The sequence below is a fragment of the Gossypium hirsutum genome, chromosome A02, assembly GCF_007990345.1.
Source record: "Gossypium hirsutum isolate 1008001.06 chromosome A02, Gossypium_hirsutum_v2.1, whole genome shotgun sequence".
Classification (NCBI taxonomy): domain Eukaryota; kingdom Viridiplantae; phylum Streptophyta; class Magnoliopsida; order Malvales; family Malvaceae; genus Gossypium; species Gossypium hirsutum.
The window spans coordinates 83,887,788-83,904,606 of NC_053425.1; the positions used below are offsets into that span (position 1 = coordinate 83,887,788).

Genomic DNA, 16,819 nt, shown 5'->3' on the forward strand with positions numbered 1-16,819 from the left:
ATATGTAATACTACCTTGAAAATAGCCCTATATACAAGTCCAGGATTAAGTGTTATATATTATATTATTATTATACAATATTCTAAAGACATCATTTCATCCTAAATAATTAGCTTATAAAGTATTTTTACTCCATTGATAATCTAAGGTTAAAATAACATTTGGTGTCTAAATTTGAAATTTTTTTCCTAATTTAGTACCTAGATTTTTTTTTGTCTAATTTAGTACTTGAACTTAACACTTTTTCCTAATTTGATACTTAAACTTTTTTGGGCTCAATTTGGTACTTGAACTTGACAGTTTTTCTTAATTTAGTACCTAAACTTTTTTAGGTTCAATTTGATACCTAAATTTATTAAACGTTATACAAATTACGGAAAATACTAATGATGTTACAATTTTTTTTTGTTATGCTATAGATATATTGTCATTATTAGAGGAAATTCATGTTAAAAAAATAAGTATTGAGCTATGCTTAATGAATTGATACTAAATAATAATAATAAAAAGATTTTTCAAAACCCCAAATTAAAAGAAATTCATTATTTTTAATTAAAAATAATTAAATATTTAAATTAAACTAAAATTAATTGAACATATAAAATAAAAAAAAATACCATATCATTTGTCACATGTCAGTTACACATTGATTATTTTTGCTACCTCATAAAAGAATAACATTGTTAGTATATTGGAGTAATTTGTAAAATAGTCGACAAGTACCAAATCGAACAAAAAAAAGATTAGGTGCCAAATTAGGAAAAAGAGTTAAGTTCATGTACCAAATTGAATCCTCAAAAAGTTTAAGTACCAACTTAAGAAAAAAGTGTCAAGTTTAGGTACCAAATTAAGAAAAGTGTCAAATTTGAGTACCAAATTAGACCAAAAAAAATTTAAGTACCAAATTAGAAAAAGGTGTCAAATTCAAATATCAAATATTATACTAAACCATAATCTAATGGAATAATAATTGATATATACACTAAATTTTGTTACACTAATGTAGGTGAAAATATGTAAAATTAAAATTATACTTATACAAAAATTAATCAACAATTGAATTATTGATGAAATAGTAAAGTGATTATAGATAAACTTTTTTTAAGTGTGAGTTGAATGTAAAGATTTTATAATTTTAGTTGTTTTATTAAAATATTTCATATAAAAATAAAAATAAAAATAAAAATAATAAATATTATTATATATTAATATTTTTATTAAGAAAATGTTTTAAGTAATTTCTCTTATTGCATTTAATTTAAAAAGGGTAAATTATATCTATAGTCACTCTAAAATAGGGTCTGTCCTATTTTAACTCCTCTAACTTTTTTTTCTTAATATAGTAATTCTAAATAAGATAATTGTGCATGTATAGGCCCAAATCTGCCCGTGGCCGTACCAACATAAATCAAAGTAATAATAAAACCAAACCAGTAGTCCAAGTCTGGTTACAGCCAATATAAGCCCAATAACAAACCCAAATACCCATTTGCAACGGGGCCCAATAGCCCAAAATCTAAACTTAGGTTTAGCCAAGCTAGCAAACCCTAGCAGCAAGGAGCGCCGTACGGCCTCCTTGCGCCACAGCCACGACCACGCCTCCGTACTCTCCGTACACGCACCTCTACAGCCCGTACCTGCACATCAAATGCAAGAGGACAACAGCAAATACAGAAAAAATAGAAAAAAAATTGTATTTTTTTATTTGATTTTTCTTTTCGGCTATAAAGCCAAGGGATTTCATTTTTGTAAGGGTTACGCATACAAAGCAATCAAATAGAAAAAGCAAACACTTCAAGGTGGTTTATTCACTATTTTTTCTCTCTTATTTTTCTCTTTTATTTCTTACTTATTTTTTTTGATCTGTTATACTAATAATATAAAAAAAAAGAGAAGAAAGCTCTCTTACCTGTTGATTCGGTGTCGACCTAGTCAACATTTGCTTCTCTGATCCAAAGGCAAACGGATCCCTGGGGATCCAGTTAAAGCCTCGACGGAGATGGAGGCATATTAGGCGTCAGCGAAGCCCAATCGACTGAAAAGGGAGGAGAGGCTATAAGGGTTTTGAAAAAAAAACTTTAAAGCTTTTTGGAAAGAATGATCTGCCAAATGAATTTTTTGGGCAAATTTTAGTTTATATTTATGATTAAAACGGCGTCGTTTTAAGCCGTGATTGTTGGCATTGAAACGGTGTCGTTTCATGGCGTAACCCAATGACCCGACCCGGATTCTCTTAGGATCCGCATGTCTCATAGGGAGGGGATAATTACGCGTGCGGTCCTTCCGCATTTCTGTTATGTTTTAATACAGTTTTACTTTATTTTTTAATTTTGCCCTTTAATTTCAACTCTGTTCTGATTTGGACCCTAAAGGAACGACGCCGTTCTGGGGCGAGGAATAATTTCCTATTTAGTCCTCATGGTTCTGCGCGCATTTCACTCTAACCCCACATTCTTTTTGTTGTAATTGAGCCCTTTTAATTTGTATAATTCATTTTTTTAAATTCACTTAGCATTTATTTTATATATATATATATTTCTTGAGTTATCTTGATAATTTTACTTTTTTTTATAAAATCTTTATTTTAAAGCTCTCTTTTATATCATATTGTTTTAAAAACTTTGTATGATATTCCATTTAAATGTTCTTATATATTATGATACGTATATAGTTCATGATAAAGTTAGTTTTATTCTATATACATTATTAATTCTATGTTATTGTTATATATATAATTTCTTTTAAATCTATTTATATATATATTTTAAATCTTATGTAAATAAAATATATTTTATTATATATTTTTGTTATTTAAAAACCTTTCATATTTTATATATTATTTAAATTATTTTTTATTGTATGTATATTGTCAACTTTAAATAGATGTATCATTTTTAAAATATTTTGTACATTATTTGACTCAAATTTCTTCTTTTATAAAATATGTTTTAATAATCATTTATATATTCTTAGTGTTTATATATATATATAAATTATTTCAAATTCTTACATGTGTTATTCATTTGTAAATTTTTTTCATATAGTTTTGGCTTTATTTGGTATTGGCTCCTAATTTCCATATTGTTTCGTAGTGGTTTTGGTTTTCATATTGTTAATATACTATAGTTTCATACTGTCTATTAGTCTTTTTTGTTGTTCTTTTATCTATGTTTGAAAGCTCGCTATAGTTTTTATGATCATTTGTTTCTTTAATTAATTATATTACTAGTTTTCATTGTTTGAATTGTAAATGTTTGGATGTGAGCTTAATGTTACTTTGTATATGGTAATTTGCTTTGCTTTATTTATTTTTACACTATTTTCATTCATTAATAGAGTTCGCTATCCATGTATATTGTCTCATGTTCATAATTTATCCTTTCGTTCGCAAGTGTCTCATTGTAATTTTCAACTTATTAATCCAAAATTAATTGTTCCATTTTATTTCAAGTCAAATTAATGAATTTTGAATTGACTTTAAAACAAAGGCGATGTTTGATGTTTGGAAATTCGAGAAATCGTGCCCTAACGTGCTGGGTTTCGATTTTCTGTTTATCCAAATAATTAAATGTCCCTTTAAAACTTCGTCCGCGTTTTCTAAAACTTTAAAACAAATGCGATATTTGATGTTTGGAAATTCGGGAAATTGTGCCCTAACGTGTTGGGTTTCAATTTTCCGTTTGTGTAAATAATCGAATATCCTTTTTAATTTCGTCCATATTTCCTAAACCTCAACAAGGCAATGTTTAGCATTTGGAAATTCGAGAAATCGTGCCCTAACGTGTTGGATTTTGGTTTTTGGTTGGACCAAATAATTGAATATCCTTTTGTAATTTTCAAATGTACAAGCTTTTGGAAGTCAAGAATTGATCGTGGTTACGAGGGTTTAAAGGATCGCGTCCTAACGTGCTGGATGTGATACTATATTCCTTCGAAACAAGAGAATTTTGACGTCCGATTTGAGTCATTCAAATGTTTTAAAAGAAATCGCATTTTAAAACATTTTTTAGACATAAGGACATTATTTAATCAATTTGGTACCAATTTTGGGTGTAGCGGGGGTGCTAATCCTTCCTCGTACGTAACCGACTCCCGAACCCTTTTTCTCGAATTTCGTAGGCCAAAATTGATTTTTTTTAATACAATAAAATGTTTTATTAGGTGATCCGATCACACCTAAACAAAAAAGGATTGGTGGCGACTCCACACCTAGTTTTAAAGTCGATCCCCCTTTTTTTCAAAAATAAAAAAAAATATAGTTTCGACAGTGCAAATTAGTCACTACTGTTAAAATTTCTGTTTTCTTTTAATGGATTGTTGATGTGGCACATTAGCCCATAGAGTGATTGACATGTAACATATTTTTGTTGACTTTTGCTTAAAGTTTGATTAAAGTTTAGGGGTAAAAGTTTTGGACTAATTATAGGGAGGTCCCTAAACGTTAGTCCAAAGTCAACAAAAAAATGCCATGTGTCAGTCACTCAATGTGTTAATATGCCACATCAGCAATCCGCTAAAAGAAAAAAAATTAACGGTAGTGACTAATTCACACAATTATCTTATTTAAGGTGACTAAATTGAGAAAAAAATAGGGTGACCATGATTGTAATTTACCCTTTAAAAAGGTAAAAAGTAAAGCGCAGACAGCAGCAAAACTTTGAACTTGGAAACTGAGCATTCACTGCAAAACTGGAAAGTGTAACTTGGTAAAATGGAATCAAGTAACTTGTATACTTTTACAAATGTAATCATTCACATATAAGTGTGGATAATTTATCTGTTTGGTTGGTGAAAATTATTAATTTGAATATATATCCAAAAAAGAGTTTAATTCAAGGTGTAAAAAGCCAAATTCCTTGCTAGCTATCAAATTGATGATTTAAAACAAAAGTGAAAGCTAAAGCAAAAAAGTGAGTGATGATTCTCTCCAAAGTCCCATGACAAGCCATCATTGTGTTTCCATCTCCACTTTTTCTTTACCATAAACAAAGCTGACAACGTAAGCTCTTCATCATTCATCAGCTCTATGGCCCTCTCACCTCAATCCGTGCCGGAAAATCCCTTTGAGTTCCGTGCTCCGCCGCCTTCTCCTGTCGCCAGTGCCCGCCGCTCCTGCGTCACCAATGATGAGGTTCTCTCTGAATTCCTCCAACATTCTCTGCGCGTCCCTGATTTAATTTTGCCAGACAAGGTTTTCCCTAGGCAGAAGTTCATTGACAACCCCCCCAAGATTGATTTCCAGGCTTTGAATTCCATGCAAACTGAAACTCTGCCCAAGATTCTGGATTCCATAGCTACAATCGGATGCTTTCAGTTAGTGAATTATGGGATTCCAGTGGAATCTATCCGATCAGCACTGACAGCCGCTGCCGGGATTTTTCAACTTCCACCCCAGAAACGGACGGCAGTGACTAGGTCGCCGGAGAAACTATACGGGTTTGAGGAAGTTCACGAGGAAGATGAAGGTGAAGTGAGTGAAGAGTTTGTGTGGTGTAAAGCTAAAGCCCTGGAACTGGCAATGGAGGGAATTTGGCCTGTTGGATATTCAAATTTCAGGTGAAACTCGTTTCAACTTTATATTTTGCTTGCCTTCTGGCATTTTCTAATAACTAATAGTTTTTTTTTAAATACCTTCAGTGAGAAAATGGAAACTCTAGTGGCTCAAATGGAAAAAGTGGCGGTGAAAATTCTGATTGTTTTCCGGGGAATTTACCAAGAAAAAACAGGACGTTGCGAAAAGGAAAATATGGAAGGGGAAGATGGGAATGGGTGGGCATGTTATGTGTACAAGCATGGTGGGAATGTTTCAGCGGAGAAATGGCGTAGCTGTTTACGATACGATGTGATGAAAATGTTGATAGGAGGGATGGATTATTCGCATACATTGTGCTTGCATATTTGTGATGGATCCTCTGAGTTTCATGTGTATTCCAAGAAAGGTTGGGTGTCGTTTTGCCCTCATAAACATGCCTTGGTCGTTACAGTTGGGGATCAAACTCAGGTATTTTATTTTAAACATTGCTTTCAGCTTTGGTTTCAAACCCCTCAATTCCACTTACACACTGCTAATTCAATAAACAGATGCAGTCTTGCATGCTGATTTACTCATTTTTTACACACTTCTTCAAACCACACATCAAGGTCTCCAATTTGATTCTTTTTTTTTCTTTTTAATATATTATATAATTTATACTACAAAAAATTGAAATCTATAGCAATACATAATATCATAATGTAAATATTTAAAAAAATGTTAAGTTGATTACATATAAAAGTTTAATAAATAAAAATATATAATTATTAAATTTTAAATTAAACATAATATAAAAACTTTTAATTTTTTAAATAATATAGACGAGTTTAAAATGAATTTGGATTAACTATTTACAAATATAAGTAAACTTAGATAAAATTTTAAACTCATATTTTAAGTCGAGCCAAATTCAAACAAATATAAATTATATTAATACTATACTTAAACTTAATCCAACCCAATCTAACCCAATTCATAACACCACAGACCAACAATAACAAGGCCATGGCCAGGGGAGTGCCTCACCTTTGGTTAAATGTTAGAACTAAAACTTTAGTCTTTCTCGTTGATTAGTAATTCAATTTATTAGCTTTTAATCTATTTGTTAAACAAAAAATACCACAATTTTTATTTTCTCAAAAATTAAAAATTTAATTTAAATCATTTTAATATAAATTTTTTTAATTCTAACTAGGAATAGAAATGGAGCGGGCGTGATGAATGTTGCTAAATCCACCACCGTTCCATAATTGGCATAATTTACTCCTTTATCCGTCCCACTCCAGTATGAATGTATAATCTTGAAATCCATTACCACCTTCATGGATGTTTGGATGCATTCATCCTCGCTCCACCCAATTCCCCTTTAATTTAATTTTACTACTTATTTTTAATATTTTTAAAGTTAAAGTATTTAAACATAAAATATGTGAATTTTTCTATAATACGTTATTATATTTTTACATATAAAATGATAAAATGATAATTTTATATGGTAGAGTGAGGTGAGGCAAGGCAAGACAAGCAATTACTATAACATAACCGCTTCATACTTACTGTTTAAAAGAAAAAATCTATTTCTTTTTTAAAAAAAGGTATCGACAGTTCGGGTTTTATTAATTTTTTATTAATTTTATTTCTAGCCCTCCACAATTCTTAAAAACATGCATATAATACATTTTAGGAAAAGCGTAGGGTCTGATATGTTCCTAAACTAAATTTCTCATTAATTTGAAAAAGAGAAGAATCTATCATTACTTGCTCAGTTTAAATGCAATGAGAGGTATAAATGTGGGTGTAATCCCATGATAATATAGGGGAATGCCCAATAAAATTCATCTTGTGTTGTGGTTATTCACAGGCACTAAGTGGTGGACAATTGAAGCATGTAATGGGAAGGCCAATCTATAGAGGAGAGAAAGAAGAGTTCATGTCAATGGCATTCCTTTACTCTCCTTCAACCACCAACAGCAGGCTTGTTGACCCACAAAAGCCGAACACCATTTCACTTTCCCAACAGGCCATTGCTGCTATACTTTTCACTCTTCTATACCAAATTTTAGTCTATGTTTACTCCAAATTCTAATTTTGATGTTGTTTAACATTATTCATCCATCAACCAATATCATGACTTACACATCTTCATCTTTCCTTTTCATTTATAATATTTATTTATAATATATATAAAAATACGAACCAACAAGAGTGTCTTTTATTTTTCATTTAATTACTAAATTAACTTTAAAAATAATTATGATTTAATTTAGAATTATTAGTTAAAAAAGTTGTACTAATTCTAAAATGAAATTATTACTTGAACAGATCTCTAAGCATAAAATATAGAAAAAATTGTAATAATTATAGTTGTAATTTTATTTTTTTTTAAATTGTGTTAAATTTATTGATATAAAATAGAGTACTCTAAGCATCTTACTTATCACTTTATTTTGATTGATGATAAGATAATATAATATCATGATATCATTTTTTAACATTTTTTTTATAAGTTTATACAATGTGAGGCAAACACACTTAAAATTGTTTCTTTTTTTTTTTATCTATCTGTCATTTATTTGGTGCAGTTGAAATTTGTTTTGAAAAGAAAGTTAAATTTCAACAATTATTTTTTAATCACTATTACTAAATGTGTTTATTAATGAACTATTATTATAATTGCTACATGTTGTTTTACTCTTTTTTTTTAAATTAACATTATAAATATTTTCTTATATAGTTTTAAATTTATATATTATTTAAAAAATAAGAAAAATTATTATAAAAATAATTAAAAATACATTATTTAAAAATTAGTTTAAAATTAAACATGTAAAATTACATAGAAACTAGTAAAGTTGTAAATAAAGAGACACTATTCAGTTGGAAAGAAAATACAGAAATACTATTTTTAAAATAATATTAATAAATTAATATGTTTATATAAGTATTTTACTTTTTTTTATAAAAGAAAAACACAATTTTTTGAATACAAAAACTTACCAATTATTTCTCAGTTTTTTATTTAAATAATAAAAATAAAAATATTTAGCAAAATTAATATAAATAGCTGCAAATCATATAGAAAATGAAAAGAAAATCAGTCTTCACAGTGCTGTCCAATTAGCTAAATTTCAACTGAATCTATCTGCTAAAGTTAAATATAAGAACCATTTAATACTACTAAATTTGTTTTCTTTCTTTTTGTGTATCTTATTTGCAACTCAAATTTTTATCTCTTAAATTCTTTTTTAAAAATAGTCATTTTTTCGTAAAGAGTATATTACTTATTCTTTAAATTTACATTAAAAAAATATTTAGTTAAAATTCAAATAAAATAAAATAAAATTTCTTCCACTTCTAAAACAACAATATTTTTCACTACCCCTGTATAATTAATATCAATATACATATATTACATCTAAATTAAAATTAAAATTTTACCTATTTCCTAAATTTAAATTTTAAAAAGTTTGCTAATTGAGTTTTAGTTTAGTTAATATTAATATTGTTATCAGTATAAAAAAATATAGATTCAAATACGTTGAAGCATGTGTATCGTCCTATTTAATAGTTGAAAAGGGATTATAATTAATTCTATAAAAAATATTTCCTTTACGAAAATTTATTTTAATAATTAAAATATAGAAACAAAAAATAAAAATAACAACGAAAATTAAGAGTAATTATGTTTTTTTTAATATTTAAGTATGTCGTTTTTTTTATATTTATCAAGATACGTTGTTTTTGGAGAGAGAAAGTAAAAACGTGCCATATAGGACACGTTTTTATTAAAAATTACTAACTTGGCTTTTTTGGTTAGATGCTTAAATATTAATTTTTTTGTCCTTAAGTTTCAGGTTCGATTCCTCTCCTGCTCTCATTTATATTTTTTTATTTCATATTGTTTCAAGTTTTTTTTATTTTTAATTAATATTTTTAACACATTAGCTCTTTTGGTTAAATGGTTAGATAATTGTGATTTCATCATTTAGTGTGTATTTTTTATTTCATGTTGTTTCAATTTTTTTAATTAATATTTATAATTAATAAATATATTGTTTTCAATTTTTTTAATTAGTAACTCTTTTATTTATAAAATCAAATAATAAATATGTAAGTATTTTAAAAACATCAACTAATTCTTTAGGTATATTTTTCTTTATATATAATATTTATATGTCAAATATCTATTTTTTCCACCTATATTTTGAGTATGATGATTTTTAATATTATTAAATTAAATAATTATTTCAAATATCATTATTTTTCATCTACATTGTGAGTATGATATTTCAAATATTTTTATATGTGAAATCTTTCAAATAACCATTTCAAATACGCATACAAAAATATATAATATGTCAATTTACTATAATCATGATATGTATTGAAAAATAAATATTACACATAAAAATTATATTTACTAAAAATAATTATATTTGAAATAATTATTTAATTTTATAAATAAAATAATTATTAATTAAAAATAAAAAATTAAAATCAATATATTTATTAATTATAAACATTAATTAAAAAACTCAAAACAACATGAAATAAAAAATACACATTTAAAATAAAAATCAAACTTGAGACTCATTGATGAAATTATAATCATCTAACCATCTAACTAATGTGTTAAAAATATTAATTAAAAAAAACATATTTCTTTAATTTAACCGGGGAAGCTATTAGAATTGCGAGCACAATTAACCAGTCCAACAATGCTCTTGTCTATGTATATACTTCGAGTGAAAAATAGAAAAATAATGTAGACTCAATAGAAAGTGAAGTCAGAAGGAGATTAAGATCGATTTCAGTTGCCAGATCCAAGAGTACAAAATCCCTATTGCACAAAACATTGAGATCAACATTAGTGGTACAAAGGGAAGCTTATCACCAAAAAGGTACGGATGCAAAAACTGACCCCATATTTCTACCACCACCACACCCATCAGGTAACTCTTTGTAACCCACCCCACCTCAAACCCTTGTTTCTCACCACCCTCCTTATCCCCCCGCAAACTGCCCGAGTATTGTGCACTAAAACTGAACCACATCAGGATTGTGTGTAGCAGCAACAGCAATACTTTTATTGGATATTCTTGGGCTTCGTATAGTAGGGGAAAGAGTGAGTAGCATGACACTGCATTTCGTGTACACAACAATATCCATGTTAGTTTTTCTTTATGCATTAAACTGAAATTGACACCGAAAACCCACGCATGCCAACATTTTTCACCATCGGTCTTATAATGTACGACTGCCTTCTGCTTAATCAGTTTTATCGACAGTTTTAATATACAAATGCATTTCAAAGTTATCCAACAAATGATAAAACTCATCACAAAATGTGCACGAAAGCAGTAAAGTAACTCTAATAAACTAGGTAACAGCTGAAACCACAGAAGCATATTCATTCATCCATGGTACAAAATGGGTGGCGCTTAACAACAAATGCTCCACAAACCCTTTTGGGCGAGACACATTCAGGCAAGTGATTTGCCTAAGCGCACTTTTAATAAGGCAAAAGGCATAAAAATAGCCCACCTCATTAAGTTCTCTCTGGTTTCTTTTATTTTTAATTTCTTTCATTAGATGTACTTTAACTAATAAAGGGCTAGTATCAACCCATCTACTTCTCAATATTTTAGTATTCAATAACAGACATCGACACTAAGTGAATCATACATATTAACCAACAAGAGAATTACAGGTTTCGTAGATAAACTAGACCCCTCTTTAAAGCTTATTATATATCATAAGTATATATACACACAAAAACACGAGTCAGTATATTGCACTTGAGCACAACTTTTACACCTTGAGTCGGGCAATAAGAGGGTTCTAGTGCCTCAGCGTGCCCTGTACCCTTGACAATGCTGAAATTCTTTTGAGTTGTGATATCTATACAAGTTCAAAAGTCAACAAAGAGATAACAGAGGAGAACATTACCTATAGATAGCAAGAAGTAATGCTTCGCGTCCTCCAAACTTTCCACAGCAACAATAGCAAGGGGAATGGAAAAGTGTAGTGATGCTTTCTCATGAACATGCCACCCAAATAAAAACCCACAAGTGTATGCATATGCGACTGATCTGACAATCAACCTTGGCCTGGGATCCTTCCAAGTTCTAAAAAGACAAGGCGATAAGGCAAGCAGGACCATAATGAAGGTTGTCAAGGGTGTTACCTGTCATTTCATGGAGATCCAATATACGACAGATTAATCAGTACATTTACCACAGACAAAAAGGAAATAGCATTTCATCAACTGTTAAATATCAAGCATCCTTGTTTATATCTAACAATCCTACTCACAGCCAATGCCTTTCCTCAGTTCTGAGATGACATGATTACCAAAGGGATAAGCGTAGGGGATTGGTAAGGGGAGAGGGTTATAAGATCAATCTATGATATTTACTCAGTAGCCTTCTTTTTCTTTTTCTCCTTTTTGGAAAAGAAAAAAACTCAGTAGCCTTCTTACCCGAGGTAATATGGCAAATGGTGATGCATCGCCAACTAGTCCACCAGTGAATGAAGCTACTGGTGCCGGAATATTGAAGCCAAATTTCCTCAACAAGAAAGCAATCCCTTTATCTAACATTATATAAAAAACCCAAAAGTTTGGAGCCCAATAAGCATGGCAAAGTCCCCTGCCAAAAGGAAACATCCGGCGGATGACTTGTTGTATCTGCAAGGTATTTGGAGAACACTTAGCACTATATATTATAGTCAAGGAAACTAATGGCTATAAACATTCGCAATTTCAGCATGACTAATAAGTGAAACCATAAAATTTGCATAAAAATATGTACTTCTAAATGAATGAGAAGAGGGTACAACAGCAACCAGGACAAGAGGGAGAGATTGAGGGCCAGTGGTTAAAAACCCAAAACTAAGGGCAAATCATATGGTTAAAAGAGAAACTCGCTGCAGAATAAGCCAGAACACATAAAAGTAAACCAAAAGGATGACCTACCTGTCCATGATACACAAATGGCCCATATGCTGCTGCAAAAACTGCCACAACAATAGCCCCCATAACTGAAAGCCGAGCAAAACCCCGAACCAGCCCACCTCTACAATAATGCCTTAGCAAGTATACAAAATAAACAGGGGCCGCCACCGCAAATAAATGCTTAAAACACAATAACACAGCAAACAGAAAGCCACCCATCACATCTCTTCCTTGTGCCAAAAATGAGAGCGACAACAACAACCAGCCAAACAAAAACCCATTGTACTGAAAATGCAAATGGTCCACAATAAGGAGTCCAGGAGACCAAATCACCAATAACCATATCAAATTCCGCTTCAGAGATGCCAGAGCTAGAGTTGATCTGTAAACCCCATATAAGAGAAACAAATCTGAGACAATTACTGACATCCTCTGGAAATAGATGGCAGAATTGGCTTTGTAATTGAGGCCATGATGGAGATGAACAATCTGTGGGTCAATTAGATGGGCAAACATGGAAAGAAAGCGTTCCAAGTAGGCAAAGAAGGGAGGGTAATCAAGGGTCCACTCACTCGTCTCATCAGTGTACCATTGGCTGAGAGGAAGAGAGTGGGTAATGGCCAGCCAGTGGCGATGGACTTCCAGGTCCGTGCTGTGGTAGGATGGGATTAGTAGAAGCTTTACGATCGTGGCTATGCCAAAAAACCAAGAAAGCTGCGCCATGACTACAGGTGTTCGTGGACTCTCTTGCATTTCCATCATACAATTACACTGTAAAGTCAAAAGAACAGTAAAATTTCACAAATTGAGTGCAGTACTGTTAAGTGACAAGTAGTGTCAATTTGACATGGAAAGAAATTTAGGTCAAAATACACCCCAAACGGCCAGGAAAAAAATGAAGAGAAAATATGTCTTGAAAAACCCAAATGCATGCCTCTTGCAGTAACATAAACTATAAACTGAAATCAATGAAGAATAGAATCAAACGTTCTCTTTAGCTGTTCCAAGAATATGTAGGAAGGACTTTATCCCATAATAAAGGATACCAGGAACAAGAAAGGTACCAGATATAGATCTATTTAATCAAATCCCAAAATTAATATATGGTAATCATTGAGAGCCCCTTATATCTTACTTCAATAAAGCTTCCTATTAAGAAAAATTCCAAAGTGAACTTACATGTCTGATTTATGACCCAACTGCTTTTGTGGCAGGATAATCTGCAAGTGAACCTGTTGAGAAAGAGTTGTTTCTTCAGCATTCTTTAAAATGAAAGAAGGAGAAAAACTCCATAAGATCATGAGTTATATTGCTTCCAATTGAGAAAATGCTAAGGTAAAGAAAAAGTAGTACAGTATTCCTTCTTTCACAAGTGGGAAGGGTCCCAAACAACTTTCTTACACCTGGCAGTTTCACCTTCAGATGTTACACCAACTTTGCCTTCCAGAGCTGCCAACAAATAATTTAAAGGCATTAATCAATAAATAGAAAAAGGAAAACAAATCAATAGATTAGCTGGGCCTTTGAACCATGCAGAAAATGGAACCTGAATCAGGTTGAGTGATGTAGGCTCTCCTCCATATTACTCGTTCCTATGCATATGCAGAAACTAAATGCATGATGAACAACACCAAATGAAATGAACAAACAACAAAAGTAATATAATAAATATCTAGCACCATTTTGTAATTTTCCAAAAAGAGCGAAACAAAAGACACTTTCTACTTTGAAATCAACGTTATAGAATAAACAAGTTGCATTTCCTTTCTCAAGTAAAGCATTTAGGAAAACCAAGCTTATCTAGAAGACTCACTTTACCTTAGCACAAACATTTTCAAGAGTTACATAGTGCAAGCAATTGGGGGTGGTTAGACGATAAAGAGATTTTACTCAAAAAAAGAATAGTCAAAATTCGAGTTTCTATGATCAACTATACAAACAGGATCACGAGAATTTTTCACATTTGAAAGGTGGATGTCAGTAGTTGGCATCCCTTGATTAGATTAAACTGATTTATTTCAGTATAATTGCATCGTTGCAGTTACTGTTTACAGGAGGATTGAAAATTTTAGGGGAAACAGATCCTATTTGCAGCAACCTCGTTAAAATGTAACAGATCCATGCCTTAATCAGAGGCACCTCGATAAGGAATGGTGCAGAAGAAGGGGGGGGGGCGGAGAGAAAAAGAAAGATAGGCATAGACGTGGTGTTTGCCTTAATCAATGGCAACGATATCCAGCAGATCCGTACACAAATCTAAGATGTACCCATCAAGACCTAGGATCAGAAATCAATTACTTAAAAGAAAAACAAAGAAAAGAATATAGGAAATATATTATAGCAGCAGGTAAATGGGAAGAAAAAGAAAAAAAGAAGACCTTGAGTCGATGAACAGAAAGAAGAGAGCTGAGGATGCGTTCGTTGAGAGCAGTTCCTAGCACTACGGCATCGTGGCTGACTATGAGCTGCCTATAATGCTGTTCTAAACGATTAACAAAGACGGTGAGGAGTTAGAATTTCTAGGGTTTGATAGATTAATTCATATTATTAACGAACAAATTAAGTACCTAGGTAGTAGACTAGTAGCAGCACTAGTTAATTGTAAGTTTTCTTGTTCAGTTGCTGATTGAAGAGATTCAGATTAGAGAAAGAATAGCTTTGGTTTCGCTTCAACGCTGATTCACTCAGTTAGTTCACACGACCGTATTATAGACTATGTGCTAGATTGTATAATTCATTGACTTGATACACAAGGTGTCCCAAGCCACGTGCTCTATAATTTGACCCTATAATCAAGCCATTTCAAGACCGAAACATACTCAATCAACCACTCCATTTGTGCGTACATTCAAAAGACCTAAACATCTTTCAAACACATATAAACATACCAATTCAATCAACCTATTCCACCTAACCAATATGCTATTCAAATGCACGACATTTATACCAAAACAACTTCAATCAAAACAAGGCTATAATGCCACATTTCAAACACAAAACCTGTTCTATATAACTACATAAAGACACCAATTTAACCATTCACATTTCACTATAAACATACCAAAAGGACCATATATTACAAGGACTTAAAAGTGACCAAAAGACTTAAACTTGCCTAAGCATTATAAGTCTAACGTACAAAATACATACTCCAAATACATATTTATACCAAATTGTTCACTAACATATTCAAAGACATTCATTATAAAAAGGTCTTGTACATGCCATTTATAACCTTGGCCAAAACAACTCAAAAACTACTGAAGTGGTTGCTGGATAGTGTAATAGATCTTCGATAAACTTCCAACTGATTGAGCTTCTTATAATATACGAAACAAAGGAAAATAACTACGTAAGCAACTAGTGCTTAGTAAGCTCATATAAACTCAAACATAACTTACCATTCTTAAGCTCAATTTATAAAATACGCATAACATCTTTACCATACTCATAAGCTTAATACAATCCTATAAGCATCACCAAACTCACAAATTAGTAGGCTCATGTATAATGCATATATAAAATCAACCATTTCACAAATGAATCTTCATGAACATAACATTCATCACATAATCATATAGTTTCCTTCAATTCATTTGCATTCATCCAAATTTACCTTTCATAAGTTTATGAGCAATCATCCATTTAAACACATGCCTTGCCAACTACCTTTACTTACCCGTTGAACCATCTAGAATTACATCAGATACTTAGGAATATTCACACGATTGCCATAGTGTGCCTCATCAAAGGCTGCATCAAAATTTACTTTAATGTCGGACCCATTCGGGGGACACTATTCAACAGGTACGATTTCTTTAGTCAGTTTACTATTCTCACACTCGTCAATTTCCTTGCATATCTTGAAACCCATGCATCAGTATCACAGCCCATACTTCTCTTCCCCTTAAATAACCCCTTATTTCTATCAGTTCAAATCGCCCACAATGAGTAGCAAAATAAGCGACACTGCGACCCAGTATAGTTTTTGAATACCTAGGTAAGCCATTCCCAATAGTTCATGTTGATTCTTGTTAATATCCATTCGAGATTTAAACTTATCCAGACCTCTCTTGTAACAGGACAGTCATGTACCAGGTGGTCAACATTCTCAGCAATCCCTTCACATCTTGGGCATGCAGTCTCTGTCACCAGTCTTTTAGTGGATAAATTAGCTAGATTAAGGATGAAATTCCAATAAACTTTCCAAATGAAAATTTTAATTTTTGCTGGAATATTACTGTTCCATAATTTTTTTGTAGAAGCTTTTCATTTTGGTTTATTAATAAGTAGGATTAGTATAACCCTTATGTAATACTTTGTAGGCACTT

At 31.2% G+C, this 16,819-nt stretch overlaps 2 protein-coding genes across 9 annotated transcripts; one reads left to right on the forward strand and one right to left on the reverse strand.

Moving 5' to 3' along the window:
* Positions 1-4,839: 4,839 nt before the first annotated feature.
* On the forward strand, positions 4,840-7,672 carry LOC107951919 (1-aminocyclopropane-1-carboxylate oxidase 5). Its single transcript, XM_016887103.2, has 3 exons — positions 4,840-5,556; positions 5,638-6,001; positions 7,395-7,672. Exons 1-3 carry the CDS (start codon positions 5,027-5,029, stop codon positions 7,617-7,619), a joined length of 1,119 nt encoding a protein of 372 aa, XP_016742592.1. The 5' UTR covers positions 4,840-5,026; the 3' UTR covers positions 7,620-7,672.
* A 2,564-nt stretch (positions 7,673-10,236) lies between these two features.
* Positions 10,237-15,202, reverse strand: LOC107951918 (probable dolichyl pyrophosphate Glc1Man9GlcNAc2 alpha-1,3-glucosyltransferase). 8 transcript variants are annotated; one of them, XM_041085015.1, is made up of 9 exons: positions 15,056-15,202; positions 14,867-14,970; positions 14,035-14,080; positions 13,842-13,937; positions 13,668-13,720; positions 12,510-13,259; positions 12,015-12,221; positions 11,483-11,720; positions 10,237-10,673 (listed from the first exon to the last, which is right to left on the reverse strand). In XM_041085015.1, the coding sequence occupies exons 6-9, from the start codon at positions 13,248-13,250 to the stop codon at positions 10,321-10,323; spliced, it is 1,539 nt and encodes a 512-aa protein (XP_040940949.1). In that variant the 5' UTR covers positions 13,251-13,259; positions 13,668-13,720; positions 13,842-13,937; positions 14,035-14,080; positions 14,867-14,970; positions 15,056-15,202; the 3' UTR covers positions 10,237-10,320. The 8 variants fall into 8 exon arrangements, with proteins under 8 accessions (XP_040940949.1, XP_040940952.1, XP_040940948.1 ...); XM_041085018.1 differs by lacking the exon at positions 14,035-14,080 and adding an exon at positions 14,703-14,765; XM_041085014.1 differs by having other exon boundaries at positions 14,035-14,765.
* Positions 15,203-16,819: the final 1,617 nt, after the last annotated feature.